General features: G+C 40.0%; 1 protein-coding gene across 6 annotated transcripts in view; it reads left to right on the top strand.

Annotated features, from left to right (window-relative positions):
* EHBP1 (EH domain binding protein 1) overlaps positions 1-27,220 on the top strand; it is a 204,652-nt gene that overhangs the window by 123,087 nt on the left and 54,345 nt on the right. For 5 of the 6 annotated variants that reach the window (XM_063391615.1, XM_063391611.1, XM_063391612.1 and 2 more), the window contains exons 11-14: positions 1,004-1,182; positions 1,816-1,864; positions 8,551-9,465; positions 11,382-11,525. In XM_063391615.1, the coding sequence (XP_063247685.1) occupies positions 1,004-1,182; positions 1,816-1,864; positions 8,551-9,465; positions 11,382-11,525 (1,287 nt within the window). The remainder of the gene's footprint in view (positions 1-1,003; positions 1,183-1,815; positions 1,865-8,550; positions 9,466-11,381; positions 11,526-27,220) is intronic. The other variant, XM_063391613.1, reaches the window with a different exon arrangement.

The following is a 27,220-nucleotide window of genomic DNA, read 5'->3' as shown; positions in this document are numbered from 1 at the left end:
TAAATTACTTGCTCTTAATTTGTCTTAATTTGGCAACGCTCTAGCTCTAAAGTGCATCAAGAGCTTGTTTGTTGTGTATATATGCTTTTAATTACATTACATGGAAAGAATAGGGGATCTCAGTTCTTCCACTGTAATTCAGATGTAGGATTTGCATCAGTCGCATTCTGCCTGTTTGATTAGATATAAGAAGTTTTTAAAGTGACAGTATTTTTCTAGGGTAGTAAGCGTGTATGTTTTGAAAACATCTGCTGCAGTCAGTATGCTGAATTCGAGGAGCAGCAGATTTGACAAATGCCAAATGCCTGAAGTGTTCTATTTCATTTCTTGGTTTATGCCCACAAAAATGTTAGTGAAAGGGCCAAAATAACTTCTTTGGAAACCATTGTTATTAGCTAATGATGATCTAATGGTTGTTAGCTAATGACACTTGGTAGAAACCACCCTCTGATGACAGTTTTCATTTTCCGAAATTCCTTTTCCACGTAGAGAAGCTAAAGCCTGGAAGTGGCTGCTCAGAAACACGGGGCCATAATTGCTTCTGCAATCGCTCACTGGCACAGAGGAAGCACCAAAAACTCCTCTGGAGCCTGTACCAGAGGAATCCCTCATTCCTGTGTTGTGACTTTGATGGTGAAAGGGCTTGTGGGGACACTTTTCCATGGCTGCATTTCGGGAAGTGTTTTCAAGGCTGTGTATCACGGGCTGTGCTGTGTTTCAGCACGGGTGTTTCCACTGGTACAATTCTTGGCCTCTTCTCCCGTGTAGATCTGGAATCCTGTATATCTGCATCCTTGGGAGACAAGTGCCTGGGGCAACAACTGTAGATAATAACTCGCGATTTGTGTCTTTTGCAAGTTACAGTCATTGTAAACTGACAGCTGTGAAGGACCTAAACTCACATCAAAGGATACAGATCATCTAGTTAGGTCAATTAATGTTAATTCTCATCTTCCATTAAATTCTTTTATCTTCTCTCTTTTCTTTTTTTTTTTTTTTCCAGCCAAGCCCAATACCAAGTCCTGTTTTGGGGAGAAAGCCAAACGCTAGTCAGTCCTTGCTGGTGTGGTGCAAAGAAGTTACAAAAAACTATAGGGGAGTGAAAATCACCAATTTCACCACGTCGTGGAGAAACGGTTTATCCTTTTGTGCAATATTACATCACTTTAGACCAGACCTAATGTAAGTTGTATACTCTTTGCCTGCGTGAGCTGACTCTCATAGAAATACTGAACAATTTTTTTTTTAACTTAAAAATCAAATACCAGCATGTTTCAGGTGCTGAACTGTTTCCACCCTTTACTTTCACGCAGGGAACCGTCCTTTCTAAGAAACCAGGTTTATGAATGCTGAAACTTTGTGACCTCTTTGCTCTCCCTTGTTGCATAAACAATTATTTCTCCCCTCTCTGTGATTTGTTTTTCTTCTTCTTAATCTTATACAAAGAACTGACTTCAAGATGATTATGAGAATTGCGCCAGTGTTGAAATGAGATGAGAGGAATAAGCTCTTTGTATGCTGACAAGGACGGATTACCTCCTGGTAAATTTGGTTGTCAAGGCTGGCCTCTAGTCCCTGCCTTAACTTCTTTTTTAGATGGAGAGCTTCAGGCAATGAAACATGTAATCGGTGTTTATTTATTTATTTATTTGTTCCTTTAATTTTCCACACTATTAGTTTTGTTGATTGAATTGCTGTGAAATTGCTAGTTACTGTATGATATTATTGTATGTCGAATTTTTAGATTTAGTTTGTTTTAAAACTGCTGCTTTTATCAAATACTGTATATACCCACTGTGCCATTTTCCCCCTCAGTGACTACAAGTCCCTGAATCCTCAAGATATTAAAGAGAACAACAAAAAGGTAAGAACTGCCTGTCAAAAAACAAACAAACAAACAAAACCCCAAAAAAACATAGCCTTAATTTTGACTTCACTGCAGGTTTTTATTAATTTTGGGAAAGTGCTGTTGTTTTTTAAGGTCATAACTGCAGCTCACAGAAGGTATTCAGCCTCCCACGGCTCAGATCGGATGCATTATTGACTGGAGTTTATCATGGTTTTAACATTCACAACAAGTTACAGTTTAATATTTGTGTGGCCCACATTAACTGTGAGAGCAGAGGGAGGGCCTGGCCAGCCTTCTGTGAGCACTGCTCTGATTTTTTCAATCAGCCACGTAATTAAAAAAATGAAAAATGTGACTGCTCGTGGGCTGTGGCACACGAGGCTTCTCTTGCTGTTGCTTTAACAAGGCTCTGGGAGCTGGGCATGGTTGATGTTGCTTTGATGATGATTATTATATTTTTAAAGATGAAATTTTACACCTGCTCTTAGATGGCATCAGCTGAGTGAAGTGGTGTGCACAACATGGGAGGTTTAGGATAAAAGGTGTTGAGGTATTACTTTGCAAATAAATTAAATGCTAGCAAAACAGTTAATAGCCTTGTGCTGTGCAACTGTTTTAAACCACTCTTTGTGAGTGCAAGATGTAAAAAGTTTCTCTGGAAGAAGCAGGAATTCAGTTTGGGAATCACCAGAAGATTCTTTATTTCTGCTCACTATTTTAGACATGTTATAAGCTTCAGTTGGGCCCTAGGGACATGTTTAGAAATTACAATTTTCACATGAGTCACTGATAATAAAATTGTTACTAAAGATCATCTGAAAATTGTTTTAAGTATCTGCCTTCTTCATGCTGTGATTTTGTTTTTATATTGCTTTAAAAGGCACTAAATTTAACTGGGATGAAGGTATAACAATATACTTTGAAAGAATTAACCAAGTTCAATATTATATAGCAAACATATCTGCAATCTAGTATTATTGACTTATGTGGAATTTCTGGAAGTGCTTTATTAAAATTCATTTTGTTTATCTTTTAATGTGCCTGCAAACTTATGTGTTAGGCAGGGAGTTAGTTGCCTTTAATTTAGTACTTAAGTATTATAAATAATGAAATATCTCTGAGCTGCTCCTATCTAATGAGTATTTGGCTGATGATACTTTTTTTTCATAATAATAGGAGGACTTAAAATGACCTAAGTGGATTATCTGTGACATCACAGTATTTTCTGTGACCATATGTTTTTGTACTTGAAGTTTTGTTGAGCTCCTGGCCTAATTAAGCCGGATTATAAAAAGGAAAGAAAAGATTATTAATTAAAAATGCTAGCAGTATGATCAATCATCTTTTCTCTGTGAAACTGTGGTGGCAAACAGTGAACTTTTTAGCCTGTCTTTCTAACAGGATACAGTTCCCAGAATTGAAGAAATAGTGCTTGTTGTTATTGTGCAGTTTTTTTCTTTCATCACTTTGCCAGCCTTTGCCTGACAGCCACACTGAGTATCTCAGTTGCTTCCTGCAGATTTATTTCCTGGTCTCACACAGTTCTGCCAGATAACCCCGTGTGCCCTTGGTTGGAGTGAATGCAGCCCTGCCAACAATGGCTGCCTAGAAATTCCATGCAGATATGTAACACATTTGACAGTGATTCCTCCTAACCAATTAAAATAACATCTTTGGATGAATAGGATGATTTTCTTTGTTTGAAGCAGCTCTTTTTTTTCCCCTTTTTATTTTTTTTTTTTTATGTTTTTCTGCCTCTCCTCCTCTCCCCAAAAGGAAAACCATAGATTAAAGGTTAACCCATAAGAGTATATCTTTTAGAAGTGCATGACCTTGTTTGTATTTTAATAAAAAAAAAAAGAAGAAATCTTAAGAGAGAACTGTTTCAGTGCAAATACTGAGTATAATTGCAGACAGAAATGCACTCTTACAAAAGGCACAAATCATCAGAGGTTCTTTATAACACACACCAACCATTTGCCAATTGGGTGCTGCCACTGATGCTGAATAAAAAAGGGTATTTACCTGTGACATCTGATCTTGGCCAATATGTCAGTGTGTTACAGAGTTGGGAAATGATTGGAATAATGCCTGTGGTGCTTGTGCTGATGGATCCCAATTGATGTCTGTCAATCAGCTTGTCAGTAAATTAAAAAAAAAAAAAAAGAAAAAAACTTTGTTGGGAGATAGGTAAATAGGCTTAGAGTCCTGAATATACACACATTTAAAAAATCCCAAACAACTACTACACTGGCATCAGGCTGAATTGAAAGGTATTTTTGGAAGGTATTTGCACATTGCAAATTCAAATTTCTGTCAGGAACAAAAGAGGAGCCAGGATTATCTTTGAGAAAATTACAAACATGACGGGGGTATTTTCCCAGCTGGTCCAAAGAGTTGTGCTTCCACTTAAATCTCAGATATAGCTAACTATCCATATTGCCTTCCCAGTGGCATTAATATGTCTATTTGATTATTATTAAATGATAATTAAATTGAAATTAATGAAAAATATATTAAAATTGCAGCATACTGACACTATAGTTCCTTATGAGCAATAGAAATATTGTGTTGCTAATAATGTGTCTTGCACTTTAAAAATATAAGCTACTAAACAAGACGTGGGCTGGATCTTTGACAAGATGAAGGAATGAGAAGTAGAAGGGCGCAACAGTGTTGTTCTAATAATGAGTTTATGGTTTTAATTGTTGTTTAGAGAAGCTTATTTCAGTTACCATGTGGGTATATCTTTTGGATCTTTTGAATTGCGCTTTCAGTTTTTATGATGCTCTCCAGTTCTTGGTCATTTCTAACAAATTCCTCAATACATTTGAAGTTGAGTGATCATCTTAATAAAATATAAATTTCTTAATGAAATATTCCTTAATAAAAGGATTAATTTTAAATTACACATTTAAATAGAAGAATTCAGACTTGCAGGGGTAGTATCGAGTCAAAATGAAAAATATTCCCTACCTTGAATCTGGAGTTATGTTTTTATAATGGGTGTTCATGCTCACCTCTACAATTTGATTCCACAAAGTCATAAGAACATATCTGATAATTGCATGTGTAGGAGATGCTTGATGGCATCACTGGGATCATGTAGGAGCAGCTTTAGACATGCAGAGAAGTAAACATTTGCAAAAATCGAGGCTGAGTTATGCCTCTGTTAACCAAAAATAATTTGACTTGAAAAATTTTCTCTGCTGATCCCATGTTACGAAATAGTTAGAAATACGATGCATTTATAAACATAAATAAACATTTATAAACATGCTGGAATATCAGGAAGCTCCCAGCTTTTCTAGTAGTGAAGGAAAACCCATCACATACTGCTGAACACACATCCAGAATACACAACTGCTATTTCCAGAGCTACTGTCTGTAGAACATTGGTATGCCAATCTACACGTCTAGTGTACTTTGAAAGGAGAGAAGCAAAAATGTGGATCAGAATGAGAGAGGATGGGAAATAATTGTGTTTAATCCCAGGCATCACCAGAAGAACTGAGCAGCCAACAAAAAGTGATTGCAGCTGAACTGAGAGTATCCATCATTCCAAATTCAATCCTGCTGTAGTGTTACTTCTAAGCAAGTACCTTCCCTGACAATCCTGCAACACTATCCCTGCCTTCATTTTATAGACCCTGGGAGGTACTCATAGAATTTAGTTTTATTAGCATATAAATAAGAAATTGAGAGTATAAAGGGAGTTTAGGTCAAGTCATGTCTATGGCTTCGGCTGCCCTGGACTGCTGTGCCTGTCCTTAAGTCTGTCATTCCTCAGATGGTAACTCCCACTACCTGCAGTGTGGGGTAACAAGTCACTTATGCCACTGAATCAGCACTGACCCACTTAGCAAGCAACACATCCTGGCCTTACCTTTAGTCCACAGGCAACACTTGCTGCGTGTTCGTGCCCAGCCTGGTTTCTGCTGTCACATGAGCATTCATCATTCCCGGTGTCTGCCATGCCTTAGGCTGCCCACCCAAATCCCTGCACTGCTCTCCCTTAACTCACTGCCCTCTGTGCTCCTCATGTCTGTTCAGTTCCAGCTGTCTTGTCTCCCCCTCCTCCATAGCCTGCCTGGTGCTGCTCCTCCAGCTGTGTTTCCCAAGATGCTGTAAGTGACAGCTGTCCCTCCTCTGCCATCCAAATTTCTGCCATTCCCTCCTGATGCCTTCAGTTTCAGCTTTCATCTTTTTCAGACTCTGCAGTTCTGAGCCTCACGTTCAGTGCTGGTGAGTTCTCTTCACAGAGCAGGGAGACAAAACAAATCCTTTTCCAAGGACTGCTGCACTCCAAGGACAACTTTCTTTATTCTTTCCTACCTGGCTCGCCAAGAAAACTGATGCCTTGGGAAGGCTGACCTGGAATAGAGACTGGGCAGAGCTGGAGAATAAAGTGGGGATTTACTGAAAAGCCTCCAGGATACACCTTGGGCAGGACAGGGCCTGACCAGGGCTACACCAAAGGTGGACCCAAAATGGCCACAAAATGGACAAATGGTCACTCACTCTTACATTTTTATAAGTTTTGGTCCATTAGCATATTGGGGTTTAATTGCTCAATTACAGCTCCAGGTTGTGAGGTCCCATCCTTCTTGTTCCTCCCTCCAGCCACCCTTGTTTGTGCTTTTGGGCTGAAAGTTGTCCTTGGTGTGCAGCAGGGAAAGGATTTGTTTTGTGTCCCTGCTCTGTGCAGAGCTGAGTGACCCTGAATGTGAGCTCAGAGCTGCACCCCTGGGCAGCACAGGACCTGGAAAACACGGAAGTTAAAACTTAAGGCATCATTCCCACCTATAATTTTGCTGCTGTTCTGCTCCATCTGGAGTTTTGTATCAGCAAATACATCAGTCATGTTGGCCGCTGCTGCTCCTTTATGTGAGCACAGCTCTGTATTTATAAATGGCATAACAATCTCTCATAATAATAAACCTTCCCAAGAAATGCCACACCAAATACCAGCAATGATTTTAGGCCAAATCATTTTGCATGGGGAGAGCCAGAGGAGCTTTCAGATAAATTACTGAGATCATTTCTATGTCTAGATAAACTCTGTGAATCATTTGATATAATGATATAAAAATTGCTACACCTAAAGTGGTTTGGAAAGTTACACCTGAGCACAAGGGGAGGCATGCAGAATTTCAGGAAGATGAATTCCAGCTTTTGGAAGCAGAGTTTGAAAAGCAGCTGAAACAAAAACTATCTGACCATTGAGTAGGGAATAACATTGCAAGGAGGAGGAGAGAGCCTCCTTTTCTCAGAGCAAGCAAAATATCCAGGTCTGCCAGGAGCAGGCCAGCCCAGCCCCACAGTCTGTCTCACTGTTGAATACTTAGTAATATGAAAACCAAGAAGATTTTAAAAAAACAACCCATAATTGTTTTATTTTTTTCTCTATTCTTTTAAAACCAAAGAAATTGATGAAAAAACGTAAAGTTGATGAGTTGAAGCCAATGATGTGTATTACTGTTTCCTTGTGAAAGGACAGTTTTCTTATCCATGTCTTAAATTTAGCATCTGCTTTTGTTCAAAATAGTGTAGTATGCACTGTGAACATTGTAAGCTCCTTCAAGAGACAGTGAAAAGGAGCTGCAGGATTCCTGGGGGAGGAGAAGCCCACATGCTTCAACTGAGTGCATCTACACTAACAGGAGGCCTTTTAAAGGCTTCCGTGAAACACAATATTGTCTTCCAAGGTTAATCCAGGATAGTAATAATTAATTGTAAATTGAGAAACGGCTTTAATTCTTCAAAACTAGAAAAACCTGATGCACCAAGCCCACTCACTTAAAGGGCCAGCAGTAAAAGAAGACAATGTGGCCTCACAAAGCGGGAGGCTAGCAACTGTTTAGCTTTTAGAAAGTAAAGTGAAATGGGAATGATTTTCACTCTCTCTTTCTTATAAATTTAGCATCAACAAATGTTTTTAAAAAGCATCTGCTTGATGGATTAATGTGATTTATGTCTAGTGTCAAGTAATCTGTGGTGGTGTTCTTTTTGACTATCTGGACATAGTTTTTCATCAGCAGGAATCACTGCAATTACATGACCAATAGAAGGCAGAAGGTTGATCATCAGTGATAAAGCTCAAGATGGATTAGTGTCGTGTTTCTTATATCTTTGTTCCTTATCTTAAAAAGCCATCCTGAGTTCTTTTTTTTTTTCTGGTCCAACTCTCAGACTTTTTTTGTTTGCTTGTTTCCTGCTACTTGAGTGAGAACCATTTAAGATATTGGTCGACTTTCCTAGTGCAAAAGGAAGGGCTTTCAAGCTGTGGTTTCATGAATAGCTGTTTACTCATAGAAGTGTCATAATTTTGGGTAACAAAAGATTTTAGTATAGTATGGCATTGAAGTACATTAAAAAGATTTAAAACAATGCCATTTGAGTGTTTTTGTGGGCTACATTCTCTCAGTTTGCCTTGCTGTGAAGGTACTTGTAGAATACAAATCAATGAAAGGAAGGAACGAAGGAAAAATCAACGAGCTGGATGTTGGATGCTGCACCAATAGTAATGAGTATAATGAAGCTGAAAGAAAAGGCCATAGAGTCAGAGCCATGTTCTTCCTGTAATATTGGATGTGTTTTAGGCTTGCTTATTTTGACTGAAACCTCCACTCGCATTCTTGAGATGTTATGATGGGTAAGAAACTGCCACACCGTGATCTTTATTTTGTCTGTCTTTAAAGGCTTACGACGGGTTTGCCAGCTTGGGAATCTCGCGCCTGCTGGAGCCTTCGGACATGGTTCTGTTGGCCATCCCAGACAAGCTGACTGTTATGACCTATCTCTATCAGATAAGGGCGCACTTCTGCGGCCAGGAGCTGAACGTGGTTCAGATAGAGGAGAACAGCAGCAAGAGCACGTACAAAGTGGGGAACTACGAGACGGACACCAACAGCTCCGTGGACCAGGAGAAGTTCTACGCGGAGCTGAACGAGCTGAAGCGGGAGCCCGGGCTGCCCCCGCCGGACGGCGGCTTGGCGGACTTGGCCTCGCAGGACGACTCGGTGTTCGTCAACGACAGCGGCGTGGGCGAGTCCGAGAGCGAGCACCAGACCCCCGACGACCACTTGAGCCCGAGCACGGCTTCCCCTTCCTCCCGCAGGACTCGAAGTGACACGGACCCGCAGAAATCCCAGCAGAGCTCTGGAAGGACTTCCGCGTCTGAAGAAATGGGGAAGGGTGGCGGTACAGACACGACACAAGTGCAGCCTGTGGTGGGAAGGAAGAAATTGCTGATAACTGACACTTTAGACTTCAGTGACTTAGCACATGTCAGTGATCAAAAAGAGGATGTGTCTCCCACAGTTGCTTGTGAAGATAACAACAAGAAGAGACACCAGAGCTTAGACAGTACCCCTGGTTTCTCAGAGCAAGAAAAGCTGGGGTGTATAGGATCCACAGAGAGCACAAGAGCAGATCCCAGTTCACCTGTCACAAAACCGAGTTTATCTCCTACTTCTAAGCATGGATACTCCTATAATATGGATACGGATCTTGCAAAGAAACCACATGCTTCTCCGAGGCAAACAGAATCTGATTCTGACAGTGATGCCAGAACAGCTTTAAATCATGCAGATCAAACTGCAAAAACAGCCCAGGTAAGACATTGGTGTCTGTGAATTAAGATGGAGGTGCTGTTCAAGTTCTTTCTCTGTGTTTGTAACTTACACCACGTCTTCGGCATAAATGGTGAGGTGAGCAGTGTATTTTTATTTTTGGGCAATAAATATTTTGCCTGAGAAGTAGGTGGTGCTGAAAAACAGTCATTACATGGAAAGCTAATTTATAGAGATTGTCTCACTGTTGATCTTTCCAATCTCTCTCTCCAATTAAAGAAATTTGTGTTCTCAGCTATCTCAGAGATGGCTCCAAAACTTTTGCCACTGTCTGGTGCAACTCATTTCCTCTGAGTGCTGCATACTGAAGCAAAAACTGGAAAAAGATATCAATTCATTAGGAAATGTAAAGCTCTGAATACCTGAAAATTTACTAACGGTATTTCAAAATCTTGACTGGGAAACCACATAGTCTCATGGAGATAGCCAGGATGGTGAGGCAGAGACTCCAGACTGTTAAATTATGCTGCTTTCCATTGAGTGGCCTAAGGCATGTTACTTCACCACAATGTCATTTTCCTTTCCATAAAGATAACAGTGTATGCCCACCTACTTTGCAGATTTATTGTGAGAATGGAAGTTGAATATTATATATATGCTGAGCATTATCAATAAATCATATCATCATCAAAATATGTAAAACATGTTATCACCTCCACTTACAAAAATGCCAAAGAAGGCTGATAATTTTACCCCTGTGAAGAGTTTTCTTGAGTTTGGGCTTTGTGCCATTAGATCTGGTAAGAAAAGAATATATCCAGTCTTTTGGTAGTGTGAATTGCTTCAAATATGTTTATGGATTTTTTTTCCTGAGTAAGCACCATAAAGATAATTTTATTGCAAGAGAAGCAATCTGTAGATGAGTGATAATCGCCAAATATTGGTTCCAGAGCCAGCTAATTTCTTTCCTTTAATCGGTGAAGTCTTGTGAGGTTTCTTATCATCAGCATCATCATCTTTGTGTACTGGTTGAGAAAGGAACAACTTGCCCCATACAGAATAAAAGAGCAGGAGGAGACAGGATTTGTTCTCTGTGAAGATTTTCATGGGCAAGGGTGTTACAGGCAGTTCTCTGTTGTTAATTGTCGGCACATTTGCACATGGTAATAAAATCTCAGCTATGAGGCTCCCTCTTAAACTGCACTCAGTTGTTGGTTGGAGTCAACCACCTCCATTTCCACGTGGTTGTTGCAGGAGCATGGCAGGCAACACCTGTCCCAGCCCTGTGTAAAGGCCCATGCAGAGATGCATTTTTCCACTCTTCATAGTCGACCTTGACTAGGAAATCAACCCTTGGGAGCGTGTCTGCCTGGGAGCTGCTCATGTTCTCATGTCACCTGTGCAGAACCCCCTTTTGCTGTTCCTGCTCTGCAAATATGCTCAGTCCTTGGTACGAAGAAGGGACTTTCTTGTACATATTCATAAATTCAGTAGAAGCGGACATTTTTGCGGGGTTTTTTGCCTTGTACCCAGCCTCTTTGTGTTCAGTTTAAGTTATGAGTGAGTGGTACCCATCTAAGTAGCCAACAAAGCTTTTTTGTTGTAGCCATATTTGCATACATATTAAAGTAAAAAAAAGTAAACACATAGCACATTTGACATGGCTTCTATGGAGCCAGTTGGATTTTTTACACAGTTGCAGTTTAAAGGCATTAAATGTTGAAAAAAAATTAAATTTTAAGGGGAAGGAAGAGAACTGCTTACATTATACTCTGACTTCATTTTTTACATTTCGATCATCTTTTCATTTCTATAGAATGCTCTGTCACCTCATGAAGATGTAATTCATGTGGCTCCTGACCTTTATTGTATAGGAAGGCCTCTGGCTATTAACTACTGTATAAACGTTCAGTACCCTGAGGCTGCCTTGCTGTTAATTATATTTCTTTATTTTTAAGCAACGTATGTTGTCAAGACAGGAAGAACTTAAAGAACGAGCAAGAGTTCTGCTTGAGCAAGCAAGAAGAGATGCAGCATTAAAGGCAGGGAATAAACAACTAACCAGTACCCTCATCCCAGCCCGCAATAAGCAGCTGAACGATGTAAGAAACGTTGGCCACTCTTGCAGTTTACAGAGTTAAAATGCGTTGTGTGTGCTGTCCTGGGGGGGCATGTCCTTGCAGAACGTTTCTTCTCCACGTTTGGTGTGTCATGTGTCCTTCAGTCACTTTTAAAACCTGTTTCTCCTGACGTTATGGCAAACAGAAAGGTGCCTCCCACTTCCCTGGAAGCGGAAGTGTGAAAGCACCTTCTCTGGTTGGCACTGCAGTTTCTGGTGGGATGAAACTCAAACATTCCTTGTTAAACGATAGTGAAGTAATTTGTGCTGTTGCTGATTACTTCTCTTTCAGTTCATGTAAATCATTTCCTTGAGCCTCTGATGTGAGCTCCTTGTTACTTGAGAAGTGTTGCTGCGGTGAATGGAGCTGCTTGTGTCAGTCTTGTAGAAGAGTTGATGAAACGATTGCTTTTTATCACCAAAGTTGATTATGCTGATGAGGGGGGAAAGTGGAGCTGGGGAATGAGCTCCAGTGTTGAAGCAGCTGTGGTTGCATCTCCAGTGGCTTCCATGGTGACCTGGAAGGATCCCTACTCTCTGGAGATGAAAGCTAATTAATTTTTATGCAAACCTTTGGAATGCAGGTTTTGTGATTCTGACTTGCACGTTAGAGACTCTACTGGCAATTGAGAATGTAAATGTAACTGAAAAATAATGATACAGAGAAAGGCTGGAATCTTTACGGATTCCCACCTTTCAGAGTCGAGTCCTGAGGGGCAGATTCTGCTCTTTACAGGAATGGGATCAAACAATCAAAAAATGAAGACAGTGATTTACACGTTTCATTTTGTTTCCTTGGATCCATGCTGGTTTTTCTTTTTTGTAGACATTCCTCTCTGTAGATTGACACTTCATTTTACTTTGAAATACATTCATATACACAGACAAGTCTTATTTATATACTTATTTGTATAATAATATATAAACTATTTTTTCATACTTTGTTTTTTAAGTTTTTGCTAGAAATCTGTATTTTAGTATAAATTTCACTTTGGATTTTTTTTAGTTATCTTTTCATAAAGAAAACGGCATTAGAGGAGAGTTACTATAGGCAACTACTCAGGCAGAAACAACTGTAATTAAAGTTGCCTAACATTTTTTATTACTACCTTCTATTTTCAAAGGTTTTACAACTTTGCTAGTATTTCATTGTTAGAGCTGAAATCTTCCTTGTCAGCTCTTCTGCCTTGGGGTAATATTTTTAATATTTTTTTAAACTTCAAAAAACCCCCTGTTCATCTCTTTCTCTGTATTAGATTGGACTAAATGTTGTTTTACTCATATTAAAAATGGATAAAATTTGGAAAGATGGTTAGATTCCCTTGAAAAATCTGCTCAAAACAGTCAAAGTTGTGTTAATAGCACAACCTTGTCAGAGAGCCTTGAAGATCAGAAAAGTTCCTCTTTAAAAAGAGGAAAAAATTGTCTTGTCAGTAAAAATTGTCTGCATGGACACTGCCCAGCAGGAGCATCTTTTACCATTGCTCTCCTAAGGATCAAGGCCCCTTCTGATGCAGCTCACAAGACTGGGCAGCAAAATTTTGTCTTTTAGGCTCAAACTCCTGCTGATGAAATCCAAACTGGAGTAAGAGGAGCTGCCCCAGTGGCACCCAGAGAAGGGGTGCCCTGGGCAGGTTGCAGTGTGGAGTTAGGTAATCATGAAGATGATGTCCAGGCCATGAAAACCAGCTGAAGGGTCGGAGATGGAGAGAGATTTTCAGGGAGAGAGTTGGGACTGTGTGGTTCAGACAGCCACATCACCCACAGGACCTTATTTCATTTGTTACAGAAGCTGAAAAATTGATTAGAAGCCTGCAGGAAAGGGAAGGGCAATCTTTTAGGGCAGCTTGGCAGAGCCCAAGTTTCTTGCTGCCTCCATCAGAAGCTCAAGGAGAACTGTCCTGGAACAAATGGTCCTGGCCCATGTGAAATCTGGGCACTCTGAGCAAACTGTAGTGGGCACTCTTGACTTGAGTTACTGTCAAATAAGAATGAGAAAAGTTCCTCAGCTGTGTTGTGGAGATGTGATTTGGAGACTCTTATAGTTGGTATATAATAATATACATTATATAAAGCTGTGTGTAGCAGGTATGTATATGTTATATACATATCCCTACATGTGCATATTCTGAAAGAGAATGCATGTGTGCATCGACACGTATAGGTGTAAGGTAAAGCACATTGATTTCTGTTTTCCTTTAACATACTTGATATTAGTAGAGATGAGGCGCTTCCATTTGATGTAGTTCTGCCAGTTTTCTACAGGTCATTGTTCATTTGACTGTTAGCATATAGCACAGACTTATTTCTATTCATGGTTTTTTGGTCATTAAGGTTAATAATAAGAACTTTGACTCAAAGCAGTGTTGTATGTGTCAGTGTGCAGTAATGTGTAGTAGTGTGTTATCCAAATGAGAGTTGTGATAATGAGAATCAGCATTTAGTAGTGGAAATTGGACGAGGCTCATTTTCAGGATGGATTGAGATTCAAAAGAAAATGGTTTAAAACAGGAAGATCTAATTTTAAATAAGAAAACTTTGAAGAGATAGTTCAGGGGCAATACTTTTGAAAGTAACTCTTGAAGTTTGCAATTTTACCTTCTTTGATACCTGCTCAGAAGGAGCTTTCAGCATCCTAGTCTTTCACCCTGTGCTCTGTCTGTCACCCCAGCTAAGCAAAGCCTGTGGAGTCATGAGTGACTTCAGGAAAGTCTCATCTCCTCGGCCTTGCTGTGACCACTTTCCATGTGTCCTGTGAGAGCCAGGAGTTTCTGCTTTCCCAGTGGTCAGGTGAGAGCAGCCTTCAGTGTGTGGGGTTGGACTGTGTGCCACGGGATGGATCATGGCTCTGCTTGGGGCCAGCAACAGGGAGGAAATGTTCAAGTCTCTACCATGGCCATAGATACAGGTTTATTTGGTGTGTGCCCCCCCAGCAGTGTTCCTCTTTCTCCTCTAAGCACAGAGCACTGCCTCATTTCCCCCATTTCTTCCCTCCTTGCAGCATGGTGGAAGTTTTTTCAGTGTCATGTCTGCCTATTTGGTGCTTCTCAGAAGCCTTCAATCTCAAGCTGTATTTATGCAGACAGCATGTGGAGGAATGTGTGTAGGTATTTGCAGTCTAAGAGGAGACTGCATTGATCAGAACCTCCTTGGAATTATGCTCATGGTTTGGGAGGATCATAGCCGTGTCATTAAAATTGGTGCAGCCCTTTGGAGACTGGAAGAATTAGCTTAAGAGCTCTGTGAACAGTTCCTGATCCCCTCGTGGATCCCTTTCTCTTTGGTAGATCTATAAACAACTCAGCCTTTCTGCTTGCTTTCTTGCTTTATGTGTGCATGTGGCGACTCTTTTACGAGATGTTTCTGTCATTTGCAGTCTGATATAGCAGCTGTAATCACTCAGCTTTTAACCAGGAGAGCCTTTTTATTAGCTTACTCATTTTTATTTCACTTGCCTTTTCTCATGGTGAATATCACAGGGCTAGAAGGGACATATCTGCTCCCGGCAGATGCTGTAAAATGTCACCCTGTAGTGATGGTTGTTAGCAGCAGCAGCAGCTTGGCTGGAAGGTGATGCTGGAAAGGTGAGGAGGCTGGAGCTGGGCTGTGTGACCTGTCCAGCAAAGTGACAGGCTAGGGGGACCACAGTGAGTGGGAAATACTCAGAAGTCATGGGCCTAAAAGGCCTTTCCAGGAGGGGAATCCTCATCTGCAGAACATGGGGTGGAATCTCTAATTCCTGAATCTCAGCATAACTCCGTTGTCAGCAAGTATCTAAAGGCCATTGGCAAAATCTTCTTATTTTCTTCTAGTGACTGGGCCACATAAAGAATGGAAATTTACTTCAGCTGTCATTTACTCTCCAAACGCAAATGGCTATGGTTATGGAGTCAGCATGATTACAGAGAATGGAATTAGGAGTTAAGAAATGCACAGGCAACTTTAATTAACCTCCTTTGTGTATATGCATTATGATGTAGTCTTTAATTATGTGATCACATACTATTTTCCCCAAAGCAATTGTGTCTCATTTTCCTCAGAGGATAGAGGTGATGCAGAAGGCTGTTTGTCCAGAGGACCTCTGTGCTTCTGATTGCAGAAATTGGAAGGTGAACAACAAACAAAGCAGGGACTGTGAGGAGTGAAAAGATGAGGTCATGGTTAAGGTGCTTGAAAGAATTAAATGTGCTTCTGCCTTTACCTGAGTTCCTGATCAGTGCCACTAAGCCTTTTGAGCCAAACATCCTCCAGGTGGTCACTGTTTGTGTGTCCTTCCTTTCTGGATCGCTTTGAGGCAAAAGTTTGATTTGCAGATGCATTGAGCATCTGGGTCTGTCAGGGAAATCAATTGGAGCTGTACTTGAGACATATAAAGGGCTGTATAAAGCTTAGTATACTGAAAAAAAATCCAAGTAATAGGCTTCCCACAGCAAGCACCCAGCAATAGATCCTTTTAGCTGGATCTCTCCGTCTCAGTTCTCATCAGAAGAGCAGGGTAATAACTCCTCCACGGCTTGTTGTGAGGAGGGAATGTGATTAATGCTCTTGAGGCTCTTAAATACCATCTAGAGTGGGCACTGTAGAAAGAAATCAAGAAATTAACAATTCTGTCTTCAGAGCAAGATTTGAATCTTGTGGTGTAAAGAATAATGCTACATATTGATGGGCCTGCATATTGAAAAATGAAAATAAACCGAAGTACTGAGCACCACTGAGTAGAGCTCAGGTCTGGGCTGACAAGCAGGAGGTAGTGAAAGTAAAAGATGGTGCCACAATAAGACTCTGTTTTAGAGGATACAGCAGGATGGAAATTAAGATTATGCCCACTAGCTTTATTTCTGGCATCTGCTAAATCCTGTGTCAAATTCTTTTAATTTGTTTTTGTGAGGTAGACAGCTTTAGCAGGGAATGCTGTATCTGATGGAATTCATGAAAAATAGTGCTCATCTGGCAAAGGATGTGTTTTTCTCCTTACCAGGGGCTACAGATAGTTTCTGAAGTTATTTGGGTTTTGCATGAGCTAAGGATTCCTCCTTACTGAATTTAAGTGCAGGACTGGGCCACCCATGTATGGATTTGGCTGAAAAATTTTGCATATTTTAGGATCTGGCATAGATTCTGGGATGCAGGAGTTCAATAGCATGATACCTGGGGGAATCACTCTGCCTTCTGCCTTTGGTGAAATAGGAAAATAGTAATTCCTTCTGCAGAGCAGCATTTGAGTATAACTATGCTAAAAAACTGTGAGGGACTCCATTTGAACAATAAGAAATTAAAACCAGAATAATACAAACTGACCTGGGTGGGGAGGGAGTTGGAGAGGAATCCTGAGGTTGCTGCTGTGCTTAATGCAACTGTTGCTACTCTGCTTTCTGTCCAGAGAAAGATTTGGGTTTAATTATCTCTGGTACCATTATTTTATATTTATTCAAGCTGACTGGCAGCAGTAGCTGCCTCAATGTGTATATATTGAAAAAAAAAAGAAAGATTTGAAAGAGCACTGGTGATTATGTTCAACTCTTTGAGTAGATTTTACAGATATAAAGTGCTTCACCAAAAAGCTGTCTCCTCCAAACACATGAACACTGTGTGCAGAGGGCAGAGGAAGGGGCTGTGCCATGAGATTGTTTCTCCTTGCTCAGAATACTGCTTTTTATTACTCAAAGGACTTGTTGCAGCTGTATCTAATTCGTTTTTAATAAGCTCTTTCTACTTCAGGTGTCAATCTGTTGTGCCCATTACTTTTCATATTCATAAATATTTGAGTGCAAAATGATAACTTTTTTTTTTTTTGCATGCATGCACTGGACTAATGGAAATGGAAGTTCTTTTTAGAAAGGCTTCAGAAAATGATGGAATCTGAAAGGGAATCAGTCTTTATGATCTTTAATTTTGGTTGCATACATTTACACAGATAACAGATATGCTGACTGCAATAAAATAAAAACAAAGCATTATTTTAAATGCTCAGGAAAAATGCTTTAATAAATGACCCAAATTATTGATCATGTTTAGCAATAATCTGCTGCCCCTCTGGACTAATAAGCTCCAAACTGCCCAAACTTACCTCCAATAAGTAAACTTATTGTAAATAAGTAAATAATAAATTCACTTATAAATAAATAAGTAGCCAACAAGAACAGAAGTGGTACTGAAAGCAAATTCAGAGTAGACAGCAAAAATAGAATCTTTTAATTTGTTTGAAAGATGTCTTAAACTCAGGGTAGCAATGCGAGTGTTCTTTCCTCCAATTCTATTTTCAAGTTCTTGAAAATGAGTACAAGATACCTTCATTTAGGTTTTTTTTTTCTGTGTCAAAGCAGAATCCCTACTTCTGTAGCTTTAGGAAGGGTATCCAGTTCACTGCTGGATTTTTTGTAGTCTCCTCAACTGGGAAATTTATGTCTGTGATTGAGCTGGTAATGTTAATTCATTTAAGGAAGCACTCCCAACTTATTCCTATCTTGTTTTTCTTTAAAAAATAGATTTAAAACCCAGTCTTTATTAATTAAACAACTAGCATGAATTTATTGAGGTGTAGGACTTTGCAGGTGGCAACCTTGGTCTTTTAATATTAATTGGAAAATATTGATTGAAAAAAAGACTAGTCTGTCATGCTGATAATTGCAACCAGATTTAGATATGATCACTAGATCTTCCCAAGATTACATAGAAGGAGTTACCATTTAATTGGTAAAAAGATTGAACATTATTTTGGTAATCCCTGAGCTTTGGTAACTTATTCCCTGTTGTTCATTTATATATCTTGTCTGTATGGCACTATAAAGTGGTTAAATATGGTGTAAGCTGATAAGACTGTGCTGAAGAGTATTTACATTTTGTGAGCATTCCAAGTTTCGTAGGTGTTTTAACAATATACTTTTCTTTAACTGGAGGTTAGACCTGCTGACTGAACACTTCAAACCCACAACTGACCTGATATTTACTTCTTTCTAGCGACACACTAAGGTTGAGATAGTCTGATGTCAATTCCTTGATGGCAGGAACAAGCAACTTGTTTTATTTAACGTTCCTTAATACATGAAAAATAAAAATAAGCTGTAACTTTCCAAAAAGGTTCTACATCATTTGACTTCATATTTGCTCTGTTTAAGCACTTTCTTACTATGAAGTTGTGATATTTCACTGTACAAAAATATTGCTGTAGACAAGTCCCTGATGTAACTGGGAAAATAAATCAATTAGTGCAAGTACACTAATTTTTAAGAAGAATTAGTATGCACTGTCAGTTTTATAGCAGGAAGAATTTCCTGAATAAAGCATAACCTTTGATAATGCACGACAAATGTTAGCAGTTTCAGTTTCAGATACAAATGCTTGAGTTTCTCAGCTGATTTTTATTGCTGTTATTTCTGTAAGATTTATCTGTTTACACCAGTTAAGGATCTGGCCTAAATATATAAATTTATTTATTATGTGGCTGTAAATTCAAGCACAGTCTGCAGCCGTACCATTAACTCGCACGCTGTCAGAAAATAGGCTGGCAGCTTATTAATGCGATTCGGAGATCATGTGAGCAAAACTAGTTCCAAAATTTTAGCCTCTTCTATCCATTTATAAATATTAGCAAAAGAACCCCAAACCAAAACAAACCCCCTCTCTGTTTCAGAGCTGTCCCTTTGTGTGCAGAGTGAGACCCGGGTTTCTGAGCCCCTGGAATGCTCTTTTTCTCTCGCTGCTAATAGCTGTGGACGTTTTCCGTGTGGATGTTCAGTACACGCTGTTGTGAATCCCAGGATGATATCGCCATTACTTAGAGCTGTATTTTGCATTGCCTATTCTGTGATTGCTCAGCATGCACAAGGGTAGAGTTAAAATCTTTATTCATTTCATTTAAAAATGTTTCTTTTGTTCTCCTTATCGTGTTCTGGCTTTCCCAAGGATATATGCCTTGAACGAAAAGTCACATGTGCATTACTAATTGTGTGCCATTGTATTTACAGTTCCTAGTGGTGGCACTGTGAAGCTACTAATTCTTTTGCTTCACTTGATGTAAAATAATCTGAGTGTCTTTGATAGCAGTGAAACAGTATTAATTGTTTTGTACATTTCTTGGTCACTCTTCTTAGGTGGTCTTCATAATCTATTAGAACTTTCAGCCAGATTTTTGTAATGTCATGCCTCCAGCAGTGATTAAATTGGTAATTAATGAACAGTCCTTGGCAACATAAACCACATCCCATTAATTTTCCCTTTTGAGTTTTTCGAAGTTGTCGTCTCTGTCAGAAAGCATTGCGCCACCTTGCTACGGCCCCTTGGCATGGAACCACGGCGACGGGATTTTTTGCAGCCATTAGTAGATCAGAGCAGTAATTTCACAGTATTTTGGTCAGGGTAATTATAGTACCAAGTACTGAGTAGAGTTGGGAATTCACACAAGAAGTCCAGAAATACCAGGTGAGCTTCCTTGTGTTCACTGGGACGTTATGATTAGTTTAATTGGGCTTTGTTTGATTTCAGCCGCGGAGACTCTTTGTGCCACGGCACTGCAGCCACTTTCCACTTTAGTGTTTCTGACCTGCATTGACAGGAGCTGGTGCAAAAATGAACTCTTTGAAGTGGGGCTCTTTGGAGAGGGCAGCTAAAAAAGGGGAAGAGTGATGTGTAAGTAGTGTACTGTAGCAAAGCGCGACACCAGGCCAAACGCCCCGCGTTTTGCGGGTGATGTGATTCAAATTCTTTCATATTTTCGACCGGAACAGATAATATTTCTGCCACATTTGTGCGAATCTCGAGTAAATTACTGCATTTAAAAACACAATCTGCTTTTGATCGCCGGCTTTTACGTAGCACCTGCTGTTCTACCTTCCTTTGAAGATACAGTTGTTTCTCTCACCAGAAATTCCGTGAATCGTCTATTTAGTCCTGCAAACAAATCTGGGCGAACGCATTAATGAGACTGCAGCTGCACTTAGCAGTTCACATGTCACAAAATAGTAGGTAAAGGCATTCATACTTGAGTGACTGACTATAGGTGTAGTGGCCTTCAGCAGTACATTGTGCACATTAAACTTTAAATAGTCACTTGCCTGTTGGCTTCTGAATGAAAGGACTGTCACTGGTCACTTCTCCTAAAGCCTTAATGAAACCAAATAGTTTGCTACGAGTTTGGGCCTAACCATTGGGGTGTTTCATGCAGTCTTGTCAGTTGATGTTCATGAATTGACTTGAACGAAGATCAAAGTGTTTCTCAAAATGGAGAAGCGGGGAGAGAGACAGCTCCTTCAATTGCACCACAAGAGCTAATCAAGCCATCAGTTCTTTATGCACTCTGCGTGCCTTTAGAATTTAATACCCAATGGTTTGTCAGGACAAATTGAAATTCGGGGGTTGGCGGGGAGCGGGGGGGAGGTGGAGAGTGTCCCTCCTCGGCCTGCTGAAAATAAAATGAGCGCTTTGCTCTTCTGGAGGATCGTTTCGATAAATTTTATCATTTAATGTAGAACTGCAACGTTGATTAAACATTTGGCTTCGAAAAAAGAAGTTACGGTGAAGGATTCAATGGGCATTATGCACCTTAGCTATGAGTAGAGATTCAGGTTCAAAGTGAAAGAGAAACTAAACTCGAGGTGATTTTTTTGTTTCTTTGCTTGCTAATGAACTTTTTTTTTTTTTTTGCCGAGACATTTTAAATTGGATTCAGAAGATAGATTTTTGAGTGTCAGTTAAAACAAAGTCATGTGAAAATGCCTCTCTCTCTCCCTCCCTCCCCTTCTCTCTTTTTAATTGATATGATTTAGGCAGAAGAAAACGGTAAGGGGGATTTTTCTATTGCAGAAGCAATTTTTAAGGGATTTAGTCTTATTTAGCCTGAAGGTCTTCACACTAATGAGAGCACTTAAGTTACGTCCAGGCGTTGATTAGACAGCTCATCTATCAACTGGAGCATGAGAATTTGTATTTTAGGTACCTTTTGTACATTATAAAAATTTTTTATTACTTTAGACTTTATATTCCACAAATCTTTAATTGCCTTCTTTCACATCCAAGGTGTCTGTAACTCAGCTGGCAGAGTACAAATGCGAACAGGGAAATACTCGACGTTTGATGTTGAGTACATTTCGATACATTTCGATACTACCAAAATTTTCCACAACGTCGAAACTACATCTGTAGAAATTGGTGTTCTGGATGCAAATTGCTACTGGGATACATTCCTTAAACCGCCACAAGCTCCCTCAAAGTCTAAATGCATTTATTCGGGAAACACGGAATGGTGTATGTATTTTTAAATGCCAAACCACTCCCCCCACCCCCAAATTGTGAATGCTCTCTCTACCTGTAGGTTTTTTTGCCGTGTTTAAAACACAATAGCATCTTAATTATTTTCTGAACCATTCTGAAAAGTACAGCTTTTGTAACTTTTTGACATTTCAGGTTTAAAAAAAATTAAAACGTTGCCACCAGCTTGCACTATGAGCAGCCTGTAATAACAGTTAAAAAAGCTTTCTGAACTATTTGACAAGATTTCTTAGTGCTGAGGCCATATGCTGTAGCCTTTAAGCTATTTCTTCCTATCAGTTTCATTATCACCTGCCTCTGAGTCTCCAATATCATCAGTAAGCACATGCAGAATCATAATTATGCCATGTACAAGTTCTTTGATAACATGTACAGTTTTCTTCTTAATTCTTTATCAAATGCATTGATCGTGGCATGTGTGCATTGATCCAGGTCCACCATCTGGCTGTGTGTGATAAGCACAGTGGCATCTTTGCATTTCCACTGTCATTCATTGCGCTACAATTTGGCTGCAGGGGAGTAGTGGCTGGGATTAGCCCTGTTCTGCTACTTACTTGCATTTTAAGTTGACACCTCTACAGCGGCTCAGACCACATTACAAACTGAAACACATACGCACGACTTAGTGATGTGACACTCCTCAATAAGCTTACTCCACTAGCTACTCAACAATCTGTAATTGGATTTGTAGGAATAACAGCAAAAGATTTCCTAAGAATTGCTGGGGACAGAAGGTGAAGTTTTCTCATTATTGGCAAAAGGCTAGGTATAGATCTTAGGCGATTGGTATTTTCCATTAAAAAAACCTGCCAGCAGTTTGCAGGACTTTTTAAAAAAAAAATAAAAAAGAAAAGAAAAACCAGCAAAATAGGGTCCAGGGAGATGTAGGGTTTGCACTTGTTCTTTTCATTCCCATCACATAGAAGCAGACAGGGATCTCGTTACCCTCCCCCAAAAATGGAGAGAAGGCAGGGGGGAGGAAAACCAACTTTCGGAGGCCCCCTGCAGCCCGCTGGCTTTGTTCTGCTGGGAGTGACCCGGGAGCATTCCTCAGGAGGGCACGTCCCCTCCCGAGGAGGAAGCTTCCCAGGATGGCAGTCTGAGAGATGCTGCTCTCCAGCTTACGCATCCCATACACTTGCCAAAAGCCTTTGTTTCATAACACCACTTTTTTTTTTTTTTTCCCTCACCCCGTTTTGTGTTTTTTTTTTTTTTTAAATTATAAAGTCAAGTTTACACAAGAGAAAATCCCTTAAGTGGAGCTCGACGAATGTTGACTCCTACAATGAGTAAGCAGCTTTCTTAACTTGTGTGTGTAGCTCAGCTGTGGAAGGGCACAGCAAACACCATCTTTAGCCTGTTCACCGTGGCTCGGACGTTCTGCCCTGTCTGGATGATGGCCCTGGTTTAGGGTATTTCTGAGCCTGCAGGCTTGAGTCCCTGTTTGTGGGTCGTGCTAATAGCACCGACAGTCACGATGACAGGCAGAACAGGCTCATGGATCCCAGCACCTTAGGTGATTGTTGACCTTAATTACACTTCCTGCATGGGGGAGAGCACAAACTTGCCTAAGCAGGGAAAATTCCAGGGAAGAAGTTAGTGGAGGCCTTTGTCTGTGCTTTTGGTTTAGGTCTCCTTTCTGGGTGGTGTTTCCTGGGAGTCCTGTGGGCCGGCAGGGTTCTCTGGGAGAGCGCCTCGCCCTCTGCGCCAGCGCCGGCGAGCGAGGACAGAAGGAAAGCACAACGTGTTTTTGGAATTGGGCATCTCAGCCTGTCCCTGCAACTTGCCCTAGAGCCAAGTGCGTTGTGAGACAGACGAGATCACCTCTGTCACAGAGATGTGCAGCTCCGAAATGGTTAAATGGGTTAAATCTTATTTATCTGAATAGAACTTGGGGGCTGTTTAGCAGAATGCTCCAGCACAAATACCTGTGGTTCGCTTTGACGTTACAATTTTTTTGTTGGTTTCTTTACTTATAAATACTTGAACTGTTAGACCTTTTACTTTTTTCTCTGAGAAAGATGTATTTGTACCAGATTAGAAAAGCTAAACTGTTTCTTTACATTGAATAATCAGCCTGTCATGACAAATCTATCTACTTCTGCATGAGTAGGTGCCAGTTTGACTAGCTTCTTTTAGGCTCACACTGGGTTTTAAGCTGGATCCGTGTGCATGACTGGCAGTGCATTTGTTGGACCAGATCTAAGGAGCCAGAGAGCGTTCAGCTCCTTTTTGCCTACAAAAGAGCAGCCAGACAACCAGCAAGAGGCCTTGGATGTAGCACAAGGTGATACTTACTTAGTCAGACATTCTTTTTTTCAAATATTTTTTTTTTCCATTCAGTAAACTAAGAGCTTTCCAGTTTCACAATGACACAAGGAATTAAATTATCAGTGGATTGTTTTTCTACAGCCCCCATTCTTCACACAGAAATACTGTACCAAGTGAATTGTACATTTTCCAGAATAACGTAAAATTATTTTTAAAATTAAAAAATAAAAAGAGAAGAAATTGCTGGCTACTTCTTTAAAAATGCCTCCTTGGTTTAAGGAGCTGTTTTCCATTTTACAGCTACGCCACCCCACGTTACTGTGAATTTTGGGAGCTTTTTTTCTTAAGGGGGACAGCTTTGTTAAGATATTTTGATTCTTCTGATTTTAGACTTTGAGCTACTTCTGTGTGCATTCTCTCTTGCCTCGTCAGTGTACCAGTGCCATAGCTCTTAAGCCAGTAGCTGCTTAAGCAGTTTGATACTTTTGTGATCTGCATTCATGAAGAAATATTTTCAAGCTGCATGCAGTTCATGGATAGTGAGGTAGCTGATGCAGACAACAGGCAGAAGGCAGAAAATACCCAAGATGTTTATGCCTCTCTTTGCTTACCACCTCCTAGGATCTGAACAGAAATCCAAAGCCACTTTTGTTTATGCCGAGTGTTCCTTGCTTAGCAATCCGTGTTTTGCTCGCTACCTGTGTATTTTGAGCTGTTCTGAAACAGTGGTGGAGACCAAACATAAATGTGATCCCCAGGGTGATCAAAGATTTAATCTGACCAGATGGGACAAACTTGAGAAAGATTTTGACTTTCCACTCTGTTTTGCAACAAGAAAGGCTGATTTTTTTTTCTCCCGTCCTTTCTTTGTTAGCAAAGGCAGAGATCAGGCCATCCCCAGAGGAATGAGCAGGTGTGGCCATTTACAAGCATGTCTGGTTATATTATAAACCAACATAAGAAAAGTTTGAAATGGTTTGAAAAGATCTGCTAAACAGTTTTAATGTTTCATCCCAAATCCTATTTACTCAAACAAGAGCCGATCAAGGTCACAGTACAACCCAGCCCGCTCAAACCTTTAAAGCTCGTGTAATTTTATTTATTTATTTTTATTTTTTTTTATTCTGTCTTCTCTTCTAACTGAATAGGTACATTTTGGTAATCCTGAATAGGTACATTTTGGTAATCCTTGCCTCTGGACAAGCACAGAAGTCTTTTTCTTTCTGAATGGCTAATAACAGAGCCGTTCTTCCTGTCTAATGATGAAAGAGGTGGCAGTCAAGTTCTTTCTCTTAGATGTACTGTGCACTCACGGCTGACCACGAACCATTTTGAAACCTACAGCTTCAGGAATCGCTCCCTCTCGGACAATTCTGGTTTGATTTGGTTGCTGTGGGTTTTAAGAAATTTACCACATTTTTTTTAGTTTTACTTTTGCCCCCCAGTCTATGGACACGGTAAAGAATTTACTTTTTAAACGTCAAATAAATGCGGTTCACCAGATTATATATTTTTTTAGCAATGAAAGGACAATACATTATCAGAATTCTGGTGTAAAGTCAGTTTGGATCCTCCCAAAATTCTACCAAAGGAGGACTGAAAATCCCTGGCAAAGGTTTTGTGGTTTATTTTCTTTTTCTTTTTAATGTGAGAGGATTGCAAAATTTTTAGTCATTTAAGTAGATGATTTTTAAGGGGCTGTCTGGGGTTTTTTTGCCCTGAAAGACTCCGCCACTCTCAATATTTTCCTGAGCTGAGCAGCTCTCAGCTGGCTGGGTAATGATCTCGGAAACTGCCCTGCCAGTGTTTCACATTTGAATTCACCTTCCCAAATCCACGGCATAATTTTTGGCCAAAGCAACGTCAGTCACTGCCGTCTGCGGCGAGTACAAACAGGACCCCCTAATGGCAGCCATTTTTATTTGTTTCTTAAGATCCAAAGGCTGCTGAAAGAACAATTGGATAAAGTTGAGGATTGGAGAAGCTTGATTTTCTTGTTCCAGTGAAATGAAACTCCCGTCCTTTTTTTTTCTTCCCCTTTCCCTTAAAAGCCGGAGTCAGCTAGGGGGTTGTAGCTGTGTCAAAGCCGTTGGGATGCCACTGCTGATCACTTTAATTACTAGGACTAAGGAGGATAAAATTAAAAGTAGCACCATTGAAGCAGTGGAAGAAAGCTTGCCGAGATGTCAGTGAACTGTGAAATATAAAAATTGCATACCAATACATTTTTATAGGAGGGAAACAAGGAATTACATTACTTATTCTTGAAGAGTTTGTCCTTAAATAGTGAAGTTTCCTTACTGTGCATCCGCATGGCAGATCTTTAAACCATTACAAAATAGTTGGGGGGAAATAACAAAACTGTAATGTCTCTTTGGCGTGTCAGATTCTTGTCAGAGGGTGGAAGATTTTACTGAGTTTTCTTTTTGACTGTACTGGGAAAAATAAGTCACTGTATGTGTGTTTTCTTGGTCCTTTCTTGGTGCAGTGCTTCTTTTCATATCTCCTGGGTTGGTTTATTTTTTTAATATTTTTGTTCGTGCCTCTGTACTTCTCTCAAGTGCTTTCCTTCCCAAATTCTAGCTTGATATGCTGTTTAACTATTTTTCCGTACCTCAAAACTTAATCTATCTACTTTTTCTGCTTTTAGTTTCATTGCTGCTTCTTACCAGCGTTTCTTCTGACAAGCTCAGTAACCGAGGGTTCAAATACCTGAATTGAATTTAAGCAAGAACTAGGCTGGTTTTTCCCTTATCCGCTGGTGATGATTGGCTTAATCAGCACAAACACAAGCCACCATAATCTGTGTTTGCTTGGAGATCCCCGGGATGTTAATGACTATGCTAATAATTCAGGATACAAGTTCTCCTTCAGGAGGAGGGGAGGAAAGGAGAAGGAAGAAATCAGCCAGCTCAGTTTAGGGCATTTTTTGTCACAAACACGTAACTGGCCCTATTTTAAATTACATGTGCTGAAGTAGATTAAATTGTTTGACATTAAACCACATGGGAACCTTAATTTTGTACATTCGTTCTTAGAAGTCATTTGAGTTAAGCCCACAAGTTCCTATATCCAAGGAATTTAGGAATATTAGAGATTTGAGCAGTTTTATTTCAAGTAAAATTCAATGTAATTAATGTTACC

Source organism: Prinia subflava, chromosome 2 (assembly GCF_021018805.1).
Source record: "Prinia subflava isolate CZ2003 ecotype Zambia chromosome 2, Cam_Psub_1.2, whole genome shotgun sequence".
In the NCBI taxonomy this organism is placed as follows: Eukaryota; Metazoa; Chordata; class Aves; order Passeriformes; family Cisticolidae; genus Prinia; species Prinia subflava.
Note: the sequence above shows the minus strand (reverse complement) of the source record. Positions and strands in the feature narration are given on the sequence as shown.